The sequence below is a fragment of the Neomonachus schauinslandi genome, chromosome X (genome assembly GCF_002201575.2).
Source record: "Neomonachus schauinslandi chromosome X, ASM220157v2, whole genome shotgun sequence".
Taxonomy (NCBI): Eukaryota; Metazoa; Chordata; class Mammalia; order Carnivora; family Phocidae; genus Neomonachus; species Neomonachus schauinslandi.
In genome coordinates, this window is record NC_058419.1 from 95,309,923 (window position 1) to 95,333,825 (window position 23,903).

At 37.2% G+C, this 23,903-nt stretch overlaps 1 protein-coding gene across 1 annotated transcript in view; it reads right to left on the minus strand.

The window, feature by feature from the left end:
• Positions 1–23,903, minus strand: part of CFAP47 (cilia and flagella associated protein 47) — a 506,331-nt gene that overhangs the window by 303,528 nt on the left and 178,900 nt on the right. The window contains exons 30-32 of the mRNA XM_021681266.1: positions 21,390–21,611; positions 6,200–6,280; positions 4,261–4,390 (exon numbers count right to left, since the gene is read on the minus strand). Coding sequence (XP_021536941.1) covers positions 4,261–4,390; positions 6,200–6,280; positions 21,390–21,611 — 433 coding nt within the window. The remainder of the gene's footprint in view (positions 1–4,260; positions 4,391–6,199; positions 6,281–21,389; positions 21,612–23,903) is intronic.

Below are 23,903 nucleotides of genomic sequence, written 5' to 3' on the forward strand. Positions count from 1 at the left end.
TGCAATATTTGCTATCACATGTGAGAATAACTGTTTCCAAGTTGCATGCCACTGACATAATGGGACATCCTGCAAAGCCATGTAATAAAAGAATTTCATGAATTTTACTTTCTTTCCAATCATGTTTTATTGAAGCTCATTTTAAATATTCCTCACCAGGGCACTTTGGTGGCTCAGTCAGTTAACCATCTGACTCTTGGTTTTGGCTCAGGTTGTGATCTCAGGATCGTGAGATCAAGGCCCATGTCAGGCTCCACACTCATCGTGGAGTCTGCTTGAGTTTCTCCCTCTCCCTCTGCCCCTACCCCCTCCCCACTCTCTCCCTCTCCCTAAAATAAATAAATGATTGAATGAATGAATAATAAATCTATCTTTCAAAATAAATAAAAATAAGTAAATATTCCTCACAAATATGATCCTCTGTCCTGTCTTTGCTCATATGCTACAGAGGCAGGAAATTCTAAATAATGCCTCAGTAGAATTAGTGTCTTACCTACCTTTAGCAGCAAATATTCCAATTTCATAACAAAGAGATTTTGAATTGGTTTGGGGAAAATGTGTTTAATTAACCAGAAAGATCACTGCTCTTCATTTAAAAATATCAAAATATTTGACACAATTGTGCCACTATTAAAAAAAAAAAAACTTATGACAGACAGTACGCTGAGAACTAATGAATAAACAGTTTACCTGAACTTATTATTCAGATATTTATTACTGATCACCTTTTTCTTGCCTAGATTCTTCCGTAAAAATATCACATTCACCTCTTTCAGCACATACAGACTCATCCTTTATATCCACATGAAAGCCCTATTTATACTTACATTTAAAACAGCATTCTGAATTTGAGTGTTTCTGTTATTGTTTTTCATCTCTCTTGTGCTTCAATGACCCATTTTTTAGCCATCAATACATTTTTGTGAATTGGGAATATAATGCAAGGAAATAGCAACAATTAAACATGCAAATTTAACAAACAAAAATGACCAAATGACACAAAATCAAACTGGGCAAGACAAGCTATATCCCTTATCCAAACTATTAGCCAAGAGGAACTGACAAAGGTGGTCCTGGAGTGCACGCATGACCTCTAGGAAAAAGAAAATGAAAACCTAAAGGGATATGTGTGAAAATCACCATCTTCTATTTCCAATGTGTGAAACTCACCTCAACACTGCTTGCTTTCACAAGAGAAATTGCCAATCCGCTTCCGATTTAATAGAACTCCTGGAGCTACCCATGCTTTAGACACAATACATGGACAAACATAGCTCTGCAGATGACCTAACAGGCAATCTTACCTATTCCTATGACTTATCATGGAACCAGTGAAGAATCACAAACATGTGCTGTCACCCAGATCTCTTTCCTGACTGAGGAATATACCCACCTGGTAATGACACAGGGCACTATTATACAGCATAACCAAAATTAATTTATTATGCCTTCTTACCCTATCTCATCCTGCACCCCCAACAAAATCTTATTATCATCCCTTGTCTTGTTATTTCAGTGACTGGGATCAAATTCCATTCAGTCATCCCAGCAAGACCCACTGTCATCTTTTAGCTCTTTGTCTCCTTCACCCACTGAGATCTAGTCATTCACCAAGGCCTTCTGAGTTCTATTCCTAATATTTAGGAAAGCTGCCCCTTTCTAATCTTTCCGACTACCACCAGTATTCCCGGCACCAGGCACTTAAATACCTCTCCAGTTTCCACGTTGTACCAGCGTGATTTCTCTAGGATACAAAGCTAGTTATGTCAGTTTCATGTTTAAAATCCTTCAGGAACTCTGTACTGACCCTGGGCTAAAGTCCATAAAGTCCAGATTCCTTGGTATGGCTTAGGAAGTAAACCATGTTCTATTTTGTGACTGGGATCACAATCCACCCCTCCTACCCCCAGCCATAATGTGCTTCTTCCTCGGAACATAACGTGTTGTTTCTAACCTCAGGCATTTCCACATTTAATCCCTTTTGTCTTGACAAATGTTATTGTCTTGCTCCCCAATAAAACTAATCTACCACCTCCTTCTCACAAATTGTACTCTCCCTCTCTCTCTCTCTCTCTCTAGCCTATGCTCCACTTACTGCTTCACCTTGCCTGGAAAATTCCTAGTTATTTCTCAGGGTCAGGTTAAATTGATTTTCTTCCTGGAAACCTTCCCCAAGGCACAGGTAAGGTAGGATCCTCTCTGTGTGCACTCACCCTTAGTTCTTTGGGCTTACCTTAACATAGCATTTGTCGTAGTTCCTTGTAATTATATATGAATAGTTACTTATATACTTCAGGACACAAAATCATGGAAGAGAAAGACTCTATCAAGTTTACTCTTAAACCCCCAGAGCCTAGTACAGTGCCTACACCAAAATAGTTGTTAAGTAAATTTATTCAACAAGTATTCGTTGAGCATATACTATGTAGCTGACACACTATCAAATGCTGAGTTTACGGGGCGCCTGGGTGGCTCAGTTGTTAAGCATCTGCCTTCAGCTCAGGTCATGATCCCAGGGTCCTGGGATCGAGCCCCACATCGGGTTCCCTGCTCTGCGGGAGGCCTGCTTCTCCCTCTCCCACTCCCCCTGCTTGTGTTCCCCCTCTCGCTGTTTCTCTCTCTGTCAAATAAATAAATAAACAAAATCTTTTAAAAAAAAATTCTGAGTTTATAAGTAATACTTGGTTTTTAAATTCATAGACTCATAAGTTGGGAAAGAGAGATTAGATGACATAAACATATTCATCAATGCATGCATGAATGAATAAATGAATGAGTGAGTGACTAAAGCCCACAAACCAAAATTAGGTCTAGTTTGTCCATTAAGTAGGGCATTTGCTGCCCTTCTGTTTTAGAGTTGCTCCTCCCTATCAGTGGCCAAAATTATAGATGATACAGCCTGGAGTTAAGAAAGAAAAGAAGAAAATGTCTTTTCCCAAATCTAAGTTTGGCTGAGAGTCACGAATACCCTCATACATTCTTGAGGGAATTACTCAAGAAAAAACAGGATTTCTCTCCCTTGACATCTGGCAAAAAAAAAAAAAAGGCAGGGCAGGCTGATGGAAGAAGAGGAAAGAAGGAGTAAGTAGGAATCATGCAGTAGAAAGAACTCTCTAGAGGGTAGGATTGGTAGCTGGCTGCAGTGGAGGCTTTAGGCTACCAGAGAGCAGGAAGGGGGCCTTGGGCTTCTGGGCCCCAGCAGAGAACAAGGAAGAGATAAGCTTTATCTACATCAGATGGTTTTATATGGCTAAAATCAGATGATCTGGGGAGACACAATGCACGCCTGTGGACCTTTATTTCCTCATGTCTAAGCAGGAGATTACTGCTTGTGAAGATTAAACAAACTACATTTAAAAAGCCTCTCGTGGTGAAGAGTCTGACATAAACTACACACTGTTTAGTTACTAATTTTGTCCTTTCCTTTCAGTGACTAATTGCTACTTTTCTTTAACTTCTCCTTCATTTTCACTCTCTTGTCCCACAGCTCACCCTACCTGTGCTTTCAACCTGTGAAAACAGAGCAAAAGCCTCCACAGGTCTTAGTGGGGAAGATCTGTAGTGCCACATTTGGAACCCTAGGGAATAAGTCTCAGGACTGAAACCAGCACTTTTTTATGCAATAAAGGGGCAGGATGTGAAGGCATAATTTATGCTGTGTTAATCTACCTACACATGCAATTTGGCATGGAATAAACTGGAGAGTTTCATCAAAACTTGGTCTCGCCTACTGGTATATGATTCCTAGTGAATATCTCTCCAGAATAACATTTATAGCAAGAGTGTAGTATGTAGTACAGGTAGAAGGCACAATTTTCACTATCATCCATTCTTTAATCCTTCCTTTTAGTACCAGAATACGACTGTAGGTACCTATTTTAGGGACTACATTTCTCAATATCCCCTGCCGTGAGGTACAATCATATGACTAAACTCTGCCCAAAGGAAATGATGCATTTTTTAGGTGACATCCTTAAACAGTTTTCACTTTTCCTCCACTAGTCCCTGATGTGTTCTTCCTTGTTCTGAGAAACCGTCCCAGAGATGAAAGCCCAGGACTGAGGGTGGAAGAACCCCACTGTCTCTAAACCACTTATTTCTCAACAGTTCCCTGAGATAGAAAAAAAAAAGACCTCTATCTTATTTGTGCCACTGTATTTTTTAATTCTTTAATCAGCAGCATCAGCTATACCTTAACTTAGACACCATTCAGGTAAAGAAACCGAAACAAGCAGCAGTGAGCGAGAGTGGAAATGTTACCTTGTATATCTGAAGCAATACATCCGTCCACGCCCGCTTACTCCAGCCTTCAAACTGAGTCCTATCTATAACAACAGAGTGCTTTTCCTTAGGTATACGGGAACATGCAGGCAAGGTATTAGTGAAAGAATTTAAGAAATAAAATATTACAACATTAGTTCAAATGCAAGGCAAATATAAGTTCAAAGTTTTAACTACTTAGCATATAAGGTTTTTTTCTTTTTCTTTTTACAAACTTTTGCATGCCCTATCTATACATTCATCAAGATCACTAATTCCCCATGTGCCAGTAATAGAAACTATCAACAGAGGTAACTTTCTGGAACACATAGCCCCTTACTGAGGTCACAGATTTATTCATTCAATGTACCTACTAGCTTATTCTGTGGCAGAAGTGGCAGAATGAGATGCAAAGTTATTCGGAACTCTGAGTCCCAGAAAGAAACACATCCTTTGGATGAGCCACTGGAACTCAGCAGAGTATCAAAGGACAGGCCCCTGGGGGGCGCCTGGGTGGCTCAGTTGGTTGAGGAGTTCCTATTTTGAGGACTCTTGATTTTGGCTCAGGTCATGATCTCGCAGTTATGGGGTCGAGGCCCACGTCAGGCTCCACACTCAGCGGAGAGTCTGCTTGAGATTCTCTCTCTCCCTCTCCCTCTGCCCCTCTCCCCATTCTTGCACGCGCGTGTTCCCTCTCTCTCTCTCACAAATAAATAAATCTTAAAAAAAAAAAAAAAAAAAAGGACAAGCCCCTGGTTCTCCTGTTCACGTCATGTGGGGAGTATAGTAACAGAGCCATGACGATAGTAGTTGCCTCAAAGCCTGAAGGCTTCTCCAAGCAATTCCCCTTCTCAATGGGTTTCCATAAAATAAACTGTATACTTTGAAAAAAACTAGACATATCTTATTTAATTTCTGCCTACTCTCCCCTTTAACTAAAGAAGGGAAGTGGCAAGTGGTGGGAAAATTAAACCAATATTTTCCTTGGCAGATACATATTCTAAAAATTTACTTTAAGAAAACATTTACAAAAGCACACAGAATTCTTCATTTCTAGATCCCCTAAAAGAAGCAATTACTTATATATTTAAGAAAGCCATGTAATAATTTCTACATAGCATAGAGGCCAAGGGCAGGCTGCCCCAAGATGGGTCACTTTGGCACAAAGATTGAGTTTGAAGGGGTTTGGGACAGTTCCCCCCAAAAGATGCCACTTTGGCATGTGGACTATTTTCAGCTGAAGGCGACTGAGACCTGCTGGGCAAAAGAGAAACTTTTGCCCATCCCTTAACTCACAGAAGAATCTAAATTGGTTGGCGGGGGGGGGGGGGTCTTTCCCAGAATAAGCTTTATTAGGAGAGATAAATTTTATCTGAGTGACCCATCTGTATAGCAGGGCAAACATCTAATTACCAAACATCTGCTCTTAGTACACTGTGAGGTGTATTCCTTCCCTTTGAAGTCCCAGACTCCCACCCCTTCTCCTTAGTTCAGAATGACATAAATACCTCATTTCACCTGACTGTCTTTGAATTTCCAGGTCTGTGTGGAGTCCCCTTACATATGCTATTAAATTTGATTTTCTCCTGTTAATCTGTCTCATGTCAATTGGATTCTTAGTCTAGCTAGAAGGACCTTGTAGGGGACAGGATATTCTTGCTCCCCAACAATAGGAACTCCACAAAGATTTTTAGACAGATATAAAAATGTGTGTGTATGTCTCTGTGTGTATATATATAAATATCTACATATATGTATATATACACATTGAAATATTTATACACACACATATAAATAAGCTGTCCAGAGAGGCATAATCCATAGGACATTTCATAAATAAAAATATCAAGATTTTATAATGAAATCTTCTAACAGTGACCAAAGACCAGTCAATTCAATAACTATGCAGATTGTTCCCTAGAAATTATATTCCCTTACTGTAATTTCAATCCACTTTTTATAATCTTCTGGTTCAAGCAGAAATTCTGGCAGCACATGAGAAATACATGCTCCTTGAGCACTAAAATCAAAAAAGAAAAATCCAGATTATTATAGTATAATACAGTTTGTATATCACCTGCATTTGAACTTCAATTAAATTATTTCAATATCATAGTTTATATGTGTATTGAATTTTATTGTTTAAATTTAAAATTTATATAATTAGCTTTAACATTTCCCTTAACAATGAAATGTGCATATGATGTTTCCTTTAGAGAATTAATAATGAGAAAGAACTTACTAAGTGCCTACAATCAGCCACATCTATCCTTATATGATAACAGAATATAGAGAGTTATATGACTTGGCTAACCATTTTATTGTTGTATAACATAAAATTGAAAAATATCTGGAAAAACTTTGAATACAATAAAGCATCAAACAGATCATTAGTTACCCAATGCTCAGTGAATGCCTATCACAACACATACCTGAATATAGAAAACCCCCCATATAACATAATCCATCACCTATTTTTCCAGAGAATATCCAAAAATTCTGGCCTCTGTGATTATATAAACTTATAGTAGTATATCTGATGTGGGACATATGTATTTATGTTATTTTATACATTTAAAAGCAGATATATTCATATGTATATGATTTATCACATTCAAGATGATATTTTTTGTTGTCATATTCCTTGAAATGTTTATTAAAGATTTATTTATTTGAGAGAGAGAGCGAGCGAGTGGGGGGTGAGAGGAAAGAGAGGATGAAGGAGAGAGAGAGTCTTAAGCAGGCTCCATGCTGAGTGTAGAACCTGATGCGGGACTCAATCTCACAACCCTGAGATCATGACCTGAGTCGAAATCAAGAATCAGTTGCTCAACTGACTGAGCCACCCAGGCACCCCTTGAAATATTTTCATTCAAACTCTTCATATGCACGTCTATCACCACCAGAACTACTTTCACACAGTTTAACACAAGTTTTGGCAGGACTGTTTCCTAGCGGAGATTTAAACATTTAGGTCGAACTCATTTAGCAAGCATAGAATGCCACCCACCATAAGCATTTATCAGAGAATATCATATCTAGTACTCTACTCTGTAGACATTTTGCAGTCCTATCACTACTGAAAAGTGAGAAAAAGAAAAGGCAGAAAGGAGTCTCAAGATGAAAGCTCAAACCTTGAAGGTAGCATAATGAATGAGAAAAAAGAAGTGAAGAGAACCCTTGCAGGGGTAGAAGCAGAGAGCAGAGTTCTAGAATTGTTAAGTTTGACCTGGCCATGGGCCAGTGGAAGCTGGTGGAAGAAATCATGCTGCATACATAAAGCTCTTTCGTTTTAGTCAAACATTATCCCTTCTCTTTGATTTTCATGCATTTCCCAACTGCATCTACATTACTCCTATGAATCTTCACTAGACTGGAATTATTATAGATTTAAATAACATCTAATTTTAATGGAACACTACTCCCTTACAGGAGTAGCTGACTTAAAGCATACATAAGAACTCAAATGAGATGATGATCCATTAAGTTGAAATCCTAGAGGTAAAACAAAGACAGACAGCTCAGAGACATATATAGAAACTAGAATACTTCCTTGCATCCAAAGCAAATACGGGATTTCAGAAGGAAATAATCACTTCTTTAAATGCTACTAAAAGCCTAAGAGAAATTATCAGGGAAGCATTAAACTGAAAGCTTCCTGAAGGAGACCACATGGTATTCATTTGAGTATGCCATAGAGCCCAGCAGAGAATAGGCCCTCAGTAAAATGTTGAGGATGAAGAATGAATTTTTTTGCATTATTAAAGACAACAGGCCCCAAATGGAGTCACTTATGCTTAGCTCCATGTCACCAAAGTGAGATTTAACTTCATTATGATTTTGGCTCTCCCAGAAATGGAATCTTAAACCAGTTAAGCAGGAATCGCTTGAGCAGCATTAGTTTAGGTAATCTGCCTGACAGAACCCTACCATCCCTCCTAGAGAAAGTAACTTCGCAATAACCAATCTGCTTTTGTGCTGTAGGAGTAGAAAACTTTTCCCTCCTTACCTTCTAGGTTTTTTGCTAGTCCAATAATCAAATTGACATAAGACAGATTACGAGGGGAAAAAAAACTCAGATTTAATTATATACCTATGGGAGCCTCACAAAGACATGAAGACTGAGAGGCAGTCAGGCAGTTGAGGCTAAGGAGAAGGGGGTAGGGGTCTAGATCCTCAAAGGGGAGGAAGACAATTCACAGGAATATGAGAAGAGCAAATGTTTGGTAAACAATCATTTGCCACGCCAGGTAGTTAAGTCTTACTGATATGAAAAGTTCTCTCTGGTAATAGCTCTCTTCCTGGTGCAGGTCCCTGTGTAAATTCTTGTAGGCAGTTAAGGGAGACATAAAAATCTTTTCCAGAGTCTGCTGGGTCTCAATTGCCTTCAGTTCAAAACAATCCCCATGCCCAAGTGGCACATTTTGGGATAGCATATTCTGCTCCCCCTATTGCCTAGGTACAACTTCCTTGTTCTTGCTTCTTTCTGCCTATAAAATCTCTTGCCTTGTACAGCTCTTCCGAGCTTCTTTCTATCTGCTAGATTGGATGCTGCCCAATTCATGAATTGCTGAATAAAACTGATAAGAGATTTAAAATTTACTAAGGTGAATTTTGTTCTTTCACAGCATTTTACAGACACTGTTATCAAGTGAAGGGTAGCAGAATATTCCACTCCAAAATATACCTCTTTGGCACACCAATTATTTTGAGAAACTGCAGAACAGGAGCTCTAAAAACAGAGTAGAAGTCAACCTTTTGTAAGGAAAACATACATTTATAAAGGAAATTTACATTAGAAAAGGGGCCTCCTTAGGGGGCCCTTTAGGAGGGAGGGGTAGAGGGGGGTTAGGTCTCAGCTAAGAAGCTAGAAGGGTACAGGGGAAATTATTTTTCCTCTCCTACATGAGACTTGTTTTCTTCTTTTCATTTTGAATTTATCTCAAGACCTAACTTCATCAGTCCCTAAGACAGTATTTATGATTCTCCTTTGTCAATGTATTTTATATCTGCTCAGTAGTTTTACAGAGTTGAGTTTCCTAATTGATTTAATTACACTTTTACATGCTAGGTTTTCCATTTGCGTATTTCTGCCAGGTTTACACTAAGTAGAACAAAATAAAATTAGATGTAATGAGTTATTAAATCCTCAATTTGATCTCCAAAGATTTTTGAATTTCTCATTTATTGCACAAAATCAATATAATTTCACTTGTATAAAAGTCCTTATCCACTGTCATTGAATTCCAATGTAAAAGCTAATAACAATTATGATTACTTTGAATTTAGTACATTTATTTCCATGATAAAACATAAGCATGTATCTTGGATTAATGACCCAAATTTAATAACCATATTGCTACATTCAAATGTTGAGGAATTTTATCATAGCCAACATATCCTGATAGGCATGTATTTCCTATAAAAGAACAACAAATTTGAATGGCTTGGCATTAATTCCAAAATCATTCTTCCATACTTGCATCCTCACACCATAAAATGTCAAAACAGAAACCACCCATGTTAATGTCAACACTACTGGGACCTATACCAACAAAAGTGCTGCAAGAATAACATGACAATTCCAAGTACCATGGAATTTAATGATGCTATCAGAAAACTGTTTCATTTCTATAATGCACAAACAACAAAGATTTATTTAAGTGTCAGAACCTTTTTCTTTGGTTCACAGTTAATATTTCATTAGATATTAAAACACTACTTTCTTTTGGTAAATAACAATTATAATTAAAGCCTTCTAAAAGAAAAGATATAAACACAACTTTCTAAAATAAAAATGGCATTAGAAAGTTTGCCTTATTGAATTAAAACATTTACTTTAATAAATCAATCATCAAGGATCAAGAGTAGGACATGGTAAAATTAAAACAAAAGTCATGTGCTTTCTATTTTAAAATTATAAAAACTTTTTAAAAGTTCCTATTTTATGTAATAAAGACACACTTGATAAATATTGATTTTCTGGCCATTTTATGTCAATAAAACTTTTCTTTCTAATAGAACAACAGACTTAAAATATTCTATTTCAATGATAATGATATCACAACAATCAGCTTTCAGTATGTCACTAATGGCTACCATATTGAAGAAACTTCAGGAAACATTTTAGCATATGAAAGCCATAGATCATAGTTTATTGCATTTAAATTCATCATCATCATCATCTATTGTGTGTCATGTAATACATACTTTATTATTTCTAATTCTATTATCAACCAAGTTTGGGAATTAACATCTTCAACTTTACGGATATTGAAATTGAAGCTTAAACAGATTAACTTGTGCAAAGTCACAGAAGTACAGAAGAGCTAGAATTTAAGCCTGCATCTACCTAATTCAAAAGCCATGCTTTTACCAAAATAAAGTGAATTCTTCCAGAATCACTCTTAGACTGCCGCTTTAAAATATTTTCATTCTTAGATGCAATTCCCTTAAATAAGATACCATAATGGTCATGCATAAGTAAGAAGGGTATAAAGTTTTCAAAGATAAAAGAAATGAAGTCACAAATGGAATTAAATTTAAAGGGAAGTGAGTTGGTTTCCTAAGTGTATTTATTTTTGTGAATGAAAAATTTATTTTAAAATCAATGATATTGGGGCGCCTGGGTGGCTCAGTTGGTTAAGTGTCTGCCTTCGACTCAGGTCATGATCACAGGGTCCTGGGATCAACCTCTGCATTGGGCTCCCTGCTCAGTGGGGAGTCTATTTCTTCCTCTCCCTCTGCCCCTCCCCCCACTCATGCTCTCTTTCTCTCAAATAAATAAAATCTTTAAAAAAAATCAGTAATATTAGAAAGTAAGAGTTATAATAGTTTTATATTATGTGCTATCCTACATTACAGTTTCAAAGCAGGATACATAGTATTTTTATTCTGCTGCTGTTTTAGTTTTATATTATGGAAATTATCAACCAAAAAAGTTTATTTTTTCAGTGAAAGTTAATTATATCATAAAAATGATTATTGTTTATAAATAAATGAAATTATATCAAAGGATATTAGGCACTGTGTTAATCTGCTCGGTCTGTCATAACAGAATACCACAGTCTGGGTATACAATAGAAATTTATTTTCTCACAGTTGTGGAGACAAGAAGCCCAAGAACAAGATGGTGGAAAATTTGGTTGCTTGTGAGCCCTCTCTTCCTGGCTTGCAAACAGCTTAGGGGTCCCATCTTTATGATATCATTAACCATAATTACATTCTTAAAGGTCTTGTCTCCAAACAATTGCATTGGAGGTTAGGGCTTCAACATGTGACCTGGAGGGAGACCCAATTCATTCCATAACAGGCACAAATGACAAGAAACATTAAGGATATTATTTCACATACACGAATAAGAAATTTATTACAAAATATAATGCCTTTTTTCAAAATAGTTTTTACAACATATATGACATTGTCATGGGCTGAATTGTGTTCCCCCAAAAGTCACATGTTGAAACCCTAACACTTGGTACTTCAGAATGTGACTATATTTGGAGTTAAGGCCTTCAAAGAGGAAATTAAGATAAAATAAGGCCATTAGGATGGGCCCTAATCCAAACTAACTGGTGTCCTTAATATGAAGATGAAATTTGGACACACAGACACCAGGGGTGTGTGCACACAGAGGAAAGACCATGTGAGGACACAGAGAGAAGGTGGCTGTCTGCAAGCCAAGCAGAGAGGCCTCAGAAGAGACCCAATCTGCCAACACTTTGATCTTGCACTGCCAGCCCCCAGAACTGTAAGAAAATAAATAATAAATAAATTTCTGTTGTTTAAGCCTTCCAGTCTGTTATGGTAGCCAGAGCAAATTAATATGGCTATGAGGGAATAAATGCCTTAATAGTTATTTGGGGGAGGGGGTTAGGGGGAGGGGGTACCAGGGCGTTGGGTATTAAGGAGGGCACATGTTGTGATGAGCACTGGGTGTTATATATAACTAATGAATTAGTGAACACTACATCAAAAACTAGCTCAGTTAGCTATACAGTGGCTGACTGAAAATAAAAAATAAATAAATAAAATAAAATAAAAAAATTTTAAAAGTCTCTTATTAAAAAATTAAAATAATTAGCTATTTTTAAGAATTTATAATTTAAAATTATCAGCAAAGTTCAATGTATAACTTTCATAGTACATATTCCAACTTTTTCCAACTTGATCCTTTCTCACTGGTTACACCTTCTCTCCTGGAATGCAAATGCTTTACAACTTTCCTTCTCTGATCCCTAATTTTTCATATTTCACATTTTCTCCATTCCTATATGACTATCCTGAGACCCATTTGCAAAGTTTTACTCCTTTCACCAACCACACAGGCTGTGAAAAACAATGTTAATAAATAATGTTAATAAATAAATAAACAGAATAAACAATGTTAATAAATAAATATTCAATGAACATTGGCCCCATTCTGTGTTATCAAGGATCCTGGGTGTTAGAGATGCCAGATGAGTGAGATGTGCTTCCTGCCCTAAACATGCACATAAATTAGGGGGGGTATAACTCACGAATAAGTCAGTAGTATTGAAAAATAATTTACAAAGTTATACATAGCTGTGCTGTTTTCCTTAACTGATATAATCTTTCTCATTCTCTCAACCAGATTGGGTACAAAGGAATAGGGAGAAAACATAGACTTAAATGTTCACATATTTTAGAGTCCTCTAACTTCAACAGTCTCCTTACAGTAATTCTGTTTTTTGGGATAAGCAATCAAAATTTCAGACCTCGCCATCGCCCCACACGATGGCATCTGGGAAGAGGCAGATTTATTGTGTAGTAAATAAAGCTTCAACTTGAGATTTCGTCACTTTCATGAGTCTCTTCTAAAGCCATGTTTCTAAAGTTTGTATTTTTAATTTGATATTATTTTACAAAGGAGGGATCTCCAAATTGTATAAGGCCTCTCAGAACATGGGTCAACCCTACATTTAAGCTTACATGAAGTAGGTGAGAGGGACTCTTGTACCTCTACAAGCAGATCTGTGATTACTTTTCTGGATCCTCAGTCTCTATGGCAATGCCCCCTATCACTGCCTGGAATCTAGTTGCCATGTGGGCAATTGCTGCTGAAGCCTGAGATGAGGATCTTGCATTTCTCCTCTTACCTGATCGAGGACAAAGAGGTCCCTCCTAACTGACTCAGCCACACACCAGTCCTCATATATTTGTCATTCATACTCTGGCTTCAGAGCCAGCCACTCCTACCCTTCTGCCTCTTCAGTGGAATCCCTCTCATTTAATCTACCTCCATAACAGGCTGCCTGGGTCTTAACTCAGTCCCCTTCAGGGACTTAGAAACTTCTAGATCCCTTACAAATCACAAGAAACTCAAGCCAGTTTTGACCATTCACATGGTAGAGCCTAAGAAATGAAGAAAGGATAATTTGTTCAGTTCCATATCTAATTTTATTTATTATTTAAATTCCAGATAGTTAACATAGTGTAATAATAGTTTCAGGTGTACAAGACAGTAATTCAACACTTCCATACAACACCTGGTACTCATTGCAGCAAGTGCACTCCTTAATCCCCATCATCTATATAACCCATTCCCCAACCAAAGCCATCCGGTAACCATCAGTTTGTTCTCTACAGTTAAGAGTCTGTTTCTTGGTTTGCCTCTCTTTTTTTTCCCTTTGCTCATTTGTTTCGTTTTTTAAATTCCACATGAGTGAAATCATATGGTATTTGTCTTTCTCTGTCTTATTTCACTTAGCATTATACTCTCTAGCTCCATCCACGTCACTGCAAATGGCAAGATTTCCTTTTTATGGCTAAGTAATATTCCTGTGTGTGTGTGTGTGTGTGTGTGTGTGCGTGCGCCATTTATTTATCAATTCATCAATCGATGGACGCTTGGGGTATTTCCATAATTTGGCTATTGCAAATAATGCAGCTATAAACATCAGGAACATCAGGGTGTATGTATCCCTCTGAATTAGTATTTTTATATTCTTTGGGAAAATACCTAGTAGTGTGATTGCTGAATTGTAGGATAGTTCTATTTTTAACTTTTTGAAGAACCTTCATGTTTTTCACAGTGGCTGTACCAGTTTGCATTCCCATCAACAGTGCAAGAGGGTTCCCCTTTCTCCACATCCTCAGCAATACCTGTTGTTTCTTGTGTTGTTGATTTTAGCCATTCTGCCAGGTGTGAGGTGATACCTCATTGTAGTTTTGATTTGTGTTTCCCTGCTGATCAGTGATTTTGAAGACCTTTCCATGTCTTTATTGGCCATCTATATGTCTTCTTTGGAAAAATGTCTTCTGCCCATTTTTTCATTGAATTATTTATTTTTGGGGTGTTGAGTCATATAACTTTTTTATACATTTTGGATATTTATCTTTATCAGATAGGCCATTTGAAAATATCTTCTACCATGCAGTAGGTTGTCTTTTAGTCTTGTTGATTGTTTCCTTCTCCGTGCAGAGGCTTCCTATTTTGATGTAGTCCCAATAGTTTTATTTTTGCTTTTGTTTCCCTTACCTCAGGAGACATATATATAAAGAAGTTGCTACACCCGATGTCAAAGAGGTTACTGCCTGTGTTCTCTTCTAGGACTTTTATGGTTTCAGGTCACACATTTAGGTCCTTAATCCATTTTGAATTTATTTTTCTAACTCGTGTAAAAAAGTTTTCCAGTTTCATTCTTTTGCATGTTGCTGTCCAGTTTTCCCAACAACATTTGTTGAAGAAACAGTCTTTATCCCATTGTATATTCTTTTTTGCTTTGTCAAAGATTGACCATATAATTGTGGGTTTATTTCTGGGTTTTCTATTGTGTTGCATTGATCTATGTGTCTATTTTTGTGCCAGTACCATACTGTGTTGATAACTACAGCTTTGTAATATAACTTGAAGTCTATAAGAGTGATGCCTCCAGCTTTGCTTTTCTTTTTCAAGACTGCTTTGGCTATTCAGGTTCTTTTGTGGCTCCACACAAATTTCAGGACTGTATGTTCTAGCTCTGTGAAAAATGCTGCTGGTGTTTTGATAGGCACTGCATTAAAAGTGTAGATTGCGGGGCGCCTGGGTGGCTCAGTTGGTTAAGCGACTGCCTTCGGCTCAGGTCATGATCCTGGAGTCCCAGGATCGAGTCCCGCATCGGGCTCCCTGCTCGGCAGGGAGTCTGCTTCTCCCTCTGACCCTCCTCCCTCTCATGCTCTCTGTCTCTCATTCTCTCTCTCTCAATAAATAAATAAAATCTTTAAAAAAAAAAATAAAAGTGTAGATTGCTTTGAGTAGTACAGACATTTTAACAAAATTTTTTCTTCCAATCCATGAGCATGGAATGTCTTTCCATTTGTTTGAGTTTTCTCCAATTTCTTCTATTAAAGTTTTGTAGTTTTCAGAGCAAAAGTCTTTCACCACTTTGGTTAGGTTTATTCTGAGATAGCTTAATGTTTATGGTGCAATTATAAAAGGGATTGATTCCTTAATTTCTCTTTTTGCTGCTTCATTATTAGTATATAGAAATGCAATAGATTTCTGTATGTTGATTTTGTATCCTGCAACTTTACTGAATTTGTGTATCAGTTCTAACAGTTTTTTGGTGGAGTCTTTCAGGTTTTCTATATATATAGCATCATGTCATCTGCAAATAGTGAAAGTTCTACTTCTTCCTTGCCAATTTGGAAGCTTTTTATCTCTTTTTGTTGTCTGATTACTGTGGCTAGGACTTCCAGTACTATGTTGAATAGAAGTAGTGAGAGTGGACATTCCTGTCTTGTTCCTGATTATAGAGTAAAAGTTCTCAGTTTTTCCTCACTTAGGATGATGTTAGCTGTGGGTTTTTCATATATGGCCTTTATTATGTTGAGGTATATTCCCTTTAAACCTACTTTGTAGAGGGTTTTTTTTTTTTATTATGAATGGATGTTGTACTTTGTCAAATGCTTTTTCTGTATCTACAGAAAGGATCATATGGTTCTTTTACTCTGTGATGTACCACACTGACTGATTAGCAAATATTGAACCACCCTTGCAACCCTGGAATAAATCCCACCTGATTGTGGTGAATGATTTTTAAATTTTTGTTGAATATGGTTTGCTAGTATTTTATTGAGGAGTTTTGCATATATGTTCATCAGAGATACTAGCCTATACTCTTTTTTTGTGGTGTCTTTATCTAGTTTTGGTATCAGGGTAACGCTGGTCTCAAGGAATGAATTTGGAAGTTTTTCCTCCATTTCTATTTTTTGGTATAGTTTGCGAGGAATAGGTATTAACTCTTCTTTAAATGTTTGGTAGAATTCACTTGTGAAGCCCTCTGGTTCTGGACTTTCGTTTGTTGGGAGGTTTTTGATTACTGATTAAATTTCTTTGCTTGTTATCAGTCTGTTCAAATTTTCTATTTCTTCCTGATTCAATTTTTGTGATTTACAGGTTTCTAGGAATTTAACCCTCTCTTCTAGGTTGTGCAATTTGTTGACATATAGTTTTTCATAATATTCTCTTATGATTATTTGTATTTCTGTGGTGTTGGTTGTTATTTCTTCTCTCTCATTTGTGATTTTATTTATTTGGTCCTTTCTATTTTCTTTTCAATATGTCTGGCTACAGGTTTATCAATTTTATTAATTTTTTTCAAAGAACCAAGTCCTAGTTTCATTCATGTGTTCTACTGTTCTTTTAGTTTCTATATTATCTATTTCTGCTCTAATTATTATTTCCTTCCTTCTTCTGGCTTTAGGCTTCATTTGTTGTTTTATTTTCTAGTTCCTTTAGGTATAAAGTTAGGTTGTTTATTTGAGATTTTTCTTGCTTCTTGAGGTAGGTCTGTATTGCTATATATTTCCCTCTTAGGACCTATTTGTTGCATCCCAAAGGTTTTAGACCATTGTGTTTCAATTTTCATTTGTTTCCATGTATTTTTTAATCTCTTCTCTGATTTCCTTATTGACCCATTCATTGTTTAGTAGCATGTTATTTAACTTCCATATATTTGTTGTCTTTCCAGATTTTTTCTTGTGGTTGCCTTCTAGTTTCATAATGTTGTGGTCAGAAAAGGTGCATAGTATGACTTCAATCTTATTGTATTTGTTGAGGTTTGTTTTGTGGCCTAATATGTGATGTAGTCTGGAGAATGTTCCATGTGCACTTGAAAAGAATGTGTATTCTGCTGTTTTAGGTTGGAATGTTCTGAATATATGTGTAAAGTCCATCTGGTCCAGTGTATCATTCAAAGCCACTGTTTTCTTATTGATTTTCTATTTAGATGATCTGTCCATTGATGTAAGTGGGGGTGGTAAAGTCCCCGACTATTATTATATTATTACTGATTAGTTCCTTGATATTTGTTATTAACTATTTTATGTATTTGTGTGCTCCCATGTTGGATGCGTAAATATTTGCAACTGTTGTATCTTCTTGTTGGATTGTCCCCTTTGTTATTATGTAGAACCCTTCTTTGTCTCTTGTTACAGTCTTTGTTTTAAAGTCCAGTTTGTCCAATGTAGGTATTGCTAATCTGGCTTTCTTTTGACATCCATGTGCATGTAAATATTTCTCCATCCCTTCACTTTCAATCTACAGGTGTCATGAGTCTCTTGTAGGCAGCATATAGATGGGTCTTCTTTCTTTTTTTCCATCCATTCTGACACCCTATGTCTTTTGACTGGAGCCTTTAGTCCATCTACATTCAAAGTAATTATTGATAACTATATATTACCATTTTATTACTTTTTTTGTGGTTGTTTCTGGAGCTTTTCTCTGACCTCTTGTCTTCCTCTTTTTTATGTTTTGCTTATTTTCTTTAGTGATATATTTGGATTTCTTTCTCTTTATTCTTTGCATTTCTAGTAGTGGTTTGTCCTAAATGGTTACCATTAGGTTTGTATATACCCTCTTCTGAATATAGCAGTCTATATTAAGTTGATGGGCACTTAAGTCTGAACCCATTCTCTTCTCCTCTTTTCCCCATGTTTGAGATACATGTTAATATATTTTATACCCTTTTTTTGGTGAGTTCCTTGACTGATTTTTTTACAGAAATATTCATTTTTACTGCATTTGTGTTTCCTGCATTGGTCCTGTCACTTTTGGTCTCTCGTTTCCACTTAGAGAGTCCCTTTTAATATTTATTGCAGGGCTAGTTTAGTGGTCACAAACTCCTTTAGTTTTTGTTTGTCTGGGGAAATGCTTATCTCTCCTATTCTGAACAGAGGCCTTGTTGGATAGAGGATTCTTGGCTTCAGATTATTCCCAATCAGCCCTCTGAATATATCGTGCCACTCTCTTCTGGCTTGCCAAGTTTCTGTTGAAGAATCCCCATCTGGCCTTATGGGTTTTCTCTTTTAAGTTAATGACTTCTTTTGTCTTGCTGCTTGTAAGATTTTTTCTTTATCACTATACTTAGAAAATTTAATTATAATATGTCTTGGTGTTGGCTTGCTTTTGTTGATTTTGTTGGGGGTTCTCTGTGCCTCCTGGATGAGGATGTCTGTTTCCTTCTCCAGATTAGGGAAGTTTTCAGCTATTATTTCTTCAAATAAATTTTCTGCCCCCTTTTCTCTCTTCTTCTGGAACTCCTATAACACGAATGCTATTACATTTGATAGAGTCACTGAGTTCCCTAAGTTTATTCTCGTTTCACATAATTTTTCCTTCTCTCTTTTGTTCAGCTTCATTGTTTTCCATTTCATTGTCTTCCAGGTCATTACCTCATTCCTCTGCTTCTTCCAGCCTGGTGTTCATTGCATCAAGTGTGTTTCTAATCTCATTTATTGCACTCTTCATCTCTGATTCTTTTTAAATTCTTTTATCTCTGTGGTAAGGGTCTCCCTGATGTTTTCTACTCTTCTCTCAATTCCAGTAAGTATCCCTATGATCATTGCTTTACATTCTCCATCAGGCATGTTACTTATCTGTTTCACTTAGATCTCTGTCTGTGACCTTATCTTTTTCTTTCGTTTGGGATAAATTCCTCTGTCTTCTAATTTTGTCTAAGTCTCTGCCTGCTTCTTTTATTAGAAAAGCCAGTTATTTCTCCTACTCCTGAAAGTAATAGCCTTATGAAGAAAAGGTCATGTAGTGCCCAGGGCCTGGCTCTTCAGGGAGTGTCTCTGGTATGTGTTACATGTGTGCTGCCATTGTGTCCTGGCCACTTTATCCTTCGGGCCAGTCATCGGCAGAGGCTTTCCTTGCCTGCTGTGGGCAGTGTTTGATTCCTGGCCTGAATGTGGCAAGTTTTAACTACATATGCTTTGGTCTGCTTGTGAAATGAGACCTGTCACCACCTCCACTCTCTTGCAGGAACTGAGGTCCTGCAAAATTCTCTGGTCAGGAGATGTGGTATGGACAGGGGTTTGTGCTGCTCTTCTGGGGGAAGGATCTGCTGGCTGGAACTGATGCAAGTATGACTGAGAAGGGCAGTCTCATTGGAGTGTAGGGAGGGAGGCTTAGTATAAGCAAGTTAGACAGCCAGTATCATTGCTGTGCTGCTTCCCACTGGTGGCTCTGTGCTTATGGTGAGGGGCAGGGGAAGGAAATGGCACCAGCAAGCTCCTTTGTTCCTGGAGAGGTGTCTCTGTGAATGCTGCTTCTCAGTGACACACTAAGAAAAAATGATCTCCACAATGTGTGCCCCAGTCGTTCTTCAGCTCACTGTTTCCATACTGGATGCCCTCAGGTTGTTTGCCTGCCTTCTCTCCTAGAGCAGCACAGAGCTTTCCAGGCTGTATCACAGCAAGCCCACTGACCTTTAAAACTCCAGGGTTCAAGTCCCACTGGTTTCAAGAACTCACGAAATTCTGCCCCTCTCGTTTTGCAAGCCAATGTCTAAGAGGAAACATTCTCCTTTCATGTTCCCCTGCATGCTCCTCTCTCTATCGCCCTTCTCAATGACCCTGGCTCCCTCCCCTCTGCAGCACCCAGGATTTACTTCTCCCCTAAACCACTTCTCCACACTTCCTACCTTTTTCAACGTGACCTCTTTTCTCCCTTTAGTTGTGTAGTTCTATCAGTCTTCAGGTCAATTTCTGGGGTATTTAGGATGATTTGATAGTTATCTGGTTGTGTTCATGGAACTAGGTGAGTCTAGGGTACTCCCACTCTGTTGTCATATTCCTGTTTCTCTGCACCATGTCTAATTTTTAAGACCATAGTATTGCAAGGGACTCAAAAATTCTGATCTGGAAATTAAAAAAACTTGAACACCAATTTTTCATTTGCATTCCAGCTATAAGATTCCTCCTGTTACCTTTCATCCCCACCCCTGCTAAGGTAGGTGAACATCTCTGACTAACTATGGAGTAGATTCCATACAGAAAGAAGCAATGATATAAAAACAGAGTAATATATTTCAAAATATATGAACCCTATTGCATAAATGATTATAAGTAACAAATGCTATTTTAGTGTTACAGAAGCATGGTTAAATGGAATAGTAACACTGCTTATAGATGTTCCAGTGGATAAGGATACTGCAAATATAGGTAAAATAAGGAATATAAATTCACCCATACTCTCCTTAGACTTTTAATAAACACTGCTTTTCCATTTCTTGGCCACTCACCATTTAATCTCTGCAGAGGAACTACAGACCTTATAATGACAAGTATTTTTCCTGTATTTTCTGTCAACCATTTATGGAAATTTTCACCTGCTGATTATTTTTATATTAAAAGACTTAACTATGCTGACTAAAAATTCATAGTATAACTTGAGATTATACTAACAGTATTCTGAGAAATAAACTTATTGGTTTCATCCCTTTTTACTTCTATGGATTTCTATATTTGTCTAGGTAAAAAAATCTCAAAATGAGGTCATGGACCAGAACAAATAAGTATCACCTGAAACTCCTTATAAATACAAATTAACATCATAAACTCTGTGAGTAAGGGCCAACAACCTGTTTAACATGCTATCACAATGATTTGGATAGATGATAAAGCTTGAGAATGAGTGCCTTAGATTATCAATTTAATAGCCTATGAAGTGCTTATTTTCTATTATTTATATATTACAGGGCTATGAGTATAGTGGAAACTTAGTAAATATATTATAAAAAGACAAATAATTCAAAATCTATCTATCTACCTATCTACCCATCTACTTATGTATCTATCCAAGCCATAATTACATGTTTAAATTAACACATCCATGCTCTTACTTGAGAAAGTCAAGAAGTGAAGAATGTTGAAAATGAAGTTGAGTCACCCTTTCAGTATAATCCTCAGGTGAGAACTGACTTGAATTAATTCCAGGTGGCATTTTTCCACTCAAGTGGAGCATCACATCGTAAATGGTCTTATTATATTTGGAAAAGTCATTCTGTCTAGAAAATTTTTTGGATGATGAGGTTGACGAGTAGAATTGTATTTTAAACACTTCCCTATGAGAAAACAATTTTAAAATTAAAAAAAACTCAACATGTTATGTTATGAAAAAATGTTCAATGACTAAATAAAGTTCAATTTAAAATCAAATAAGAAATTACAAAATTTACCTTATTCAGCTACCATTTGTTAGTACAAATTAGATGTTCTGATAACCCTGGAGCTTTTCACTACCTTGTTTTAAACACACATCATTATCTAATGTTGCAATTGTCAGGTCTGGAAGATTGGACTGTGATCAGAAAATGTAAGTGCTTTGGAGAAACAGTACATGGGTTAAGTCCTGGGCTCATTACCTACTAGCTGGTTGAGAAGTTATCCAAACTCACTGAACTCAAATTTTATACCATTTAAATTGGAGATAATAATGCCTATAATAGTTTTGAAGATAGATGTCAAACATTCATCACGCATGTTTAGACGAAAACAAATTTACACATATTTTCTCAATTTTGTATTTTAATAATTAGAAGGGCACATTGGCCTAAGTTGAGATTCACATTTTAAAGATAAGTCCAGAGAGCTATTGCTCCTATATATTTCTCTGTTCTTTAAATAAGACAGTACAACCTCTATTTCTGATACTTCCCACACTCAGTTATACTGCATGCTAATTTTTTTTTTAAAGATTTTATTTATTTATTTGACAGCAAAAGACACAGCGAGAGAGGGAACACAAGCAGGGGGAGTGGGAGAGGGAAAAGCAGGCTTCCCGCAGAGCAAGGAGCCGATGCAGGGCTCGATACCAGGACACTGGGATCATGACCTGAGCCGAAGGCAGATACTTAACAACTGAGCCACCCAGGCACCCCTGCATGCTAATTTTTAAATTGAGTAAAATAAATCCAACCAATCCTTGCTGTCTACACTTTATCAGTTATCTAATACTATACTATATTGTCTATTTGCTTCCTAGCAGTCAAAGTCAAAATGTATCACTAACTTAGACTAACAAATAAAAAGTGCCCAAGGAGCCATTTTGAATGGCAGTTCTCCAGTTTGGTAGCTAGTAGGTCTGTATTGCATATTATAGGACAAAGTACATTGACTTAGGTAAGGGGCTGACTACCATTGCTCAAACTCTGGCTCTGCCTCTTACTGTGGGACTTTATGGAAGCTATTTGACTTGTCTGTTTCTCAAGTTCCTCATTAGTAATGTACATAACAGAGCAGTATATCCTGAAGGTACCAACAAAGCAAACAAATATTTCATGGAAAAGAATTAACACCTGAAGGGCGCCTGGGTGGCTCAGTCGGTTGAGCGACTGCCTTCGGCTCAGGTCATGATCTCAGGGTCCTGGGATCGAGTCCCACATCGGGCTCCCTGCTCTGCGAGAAGCCTGCTTCTCCCTCTCCCACTCCCCCTGCTTGTGTTCCCTCTCTCGCTGTGTCTCTCTCTGTCAAATAAATAAAATCTTTAAAAAAAAAAAAAAAAAGAGAATTAACACCTGAAAATATTTCTATAAAAAATTATGAAAAAGATAAATGATCTAAACAGAATTAAGACATAACCAGACATTTACTAAAAAAAAGGAGAAAGAACCACAAGTTGAATACAAATAGAAAGAAACAATAGATAACATAAACAGACACACAGGGCCCCCACATATTACAGTTTTAAGACACAGATTTTAAAGTAATTGTATGTACTATGATTAAGATTGAGAATTTTGTCATCAAACTATAAATACAAAAATATAACTAATGGAGGGGCCCCTGGGTGGCTCAGTTGGTCAAGCATCCGATTCTTGATTTTGGCTCAGGTCATGACCTCAAGGTCATGAAATCGAGCCCTGCGTAGGGCTCTGCACTCAGAATGGAGTCTGCCTGAGATTCTGTCTCTCTCCCTCTGCCTCTGCCCTTACCCCCAATTGCTCTCTCTCTCTCAATAAATAAAATCTTTAAAATATATGTATATAACTAAATGGAAATTTTAGAAATAAACAAATCCAGTAAGTAAAACTAAGAGAGCAATGGATGAAGTTAACAGCAGACTAAATCAAGGGAAGAATTCATGCAATGGAATGTAGGCCATAGGAAAGTGTCTATACTGCAACAGAGAGGGACACAAGGATAGAAAAATACAGGGCGCCTGGGTGGCTCAGTCGTTAAGCGTCTGCCTTCAGCTCAGGTCATGATCCCAGGGTCCTGGGATTGAGTCCCACATCGGGCTCCCTGCTCTGCGGGGAGCCTGCTTCTCCCTCTCCCACTCCCCCTGCTTGTGTTCCTGCTCTCACTATCTCTCTCTGTCAAATAAATAAATAAAATCTTTAAAAAAAAAGAAAAAA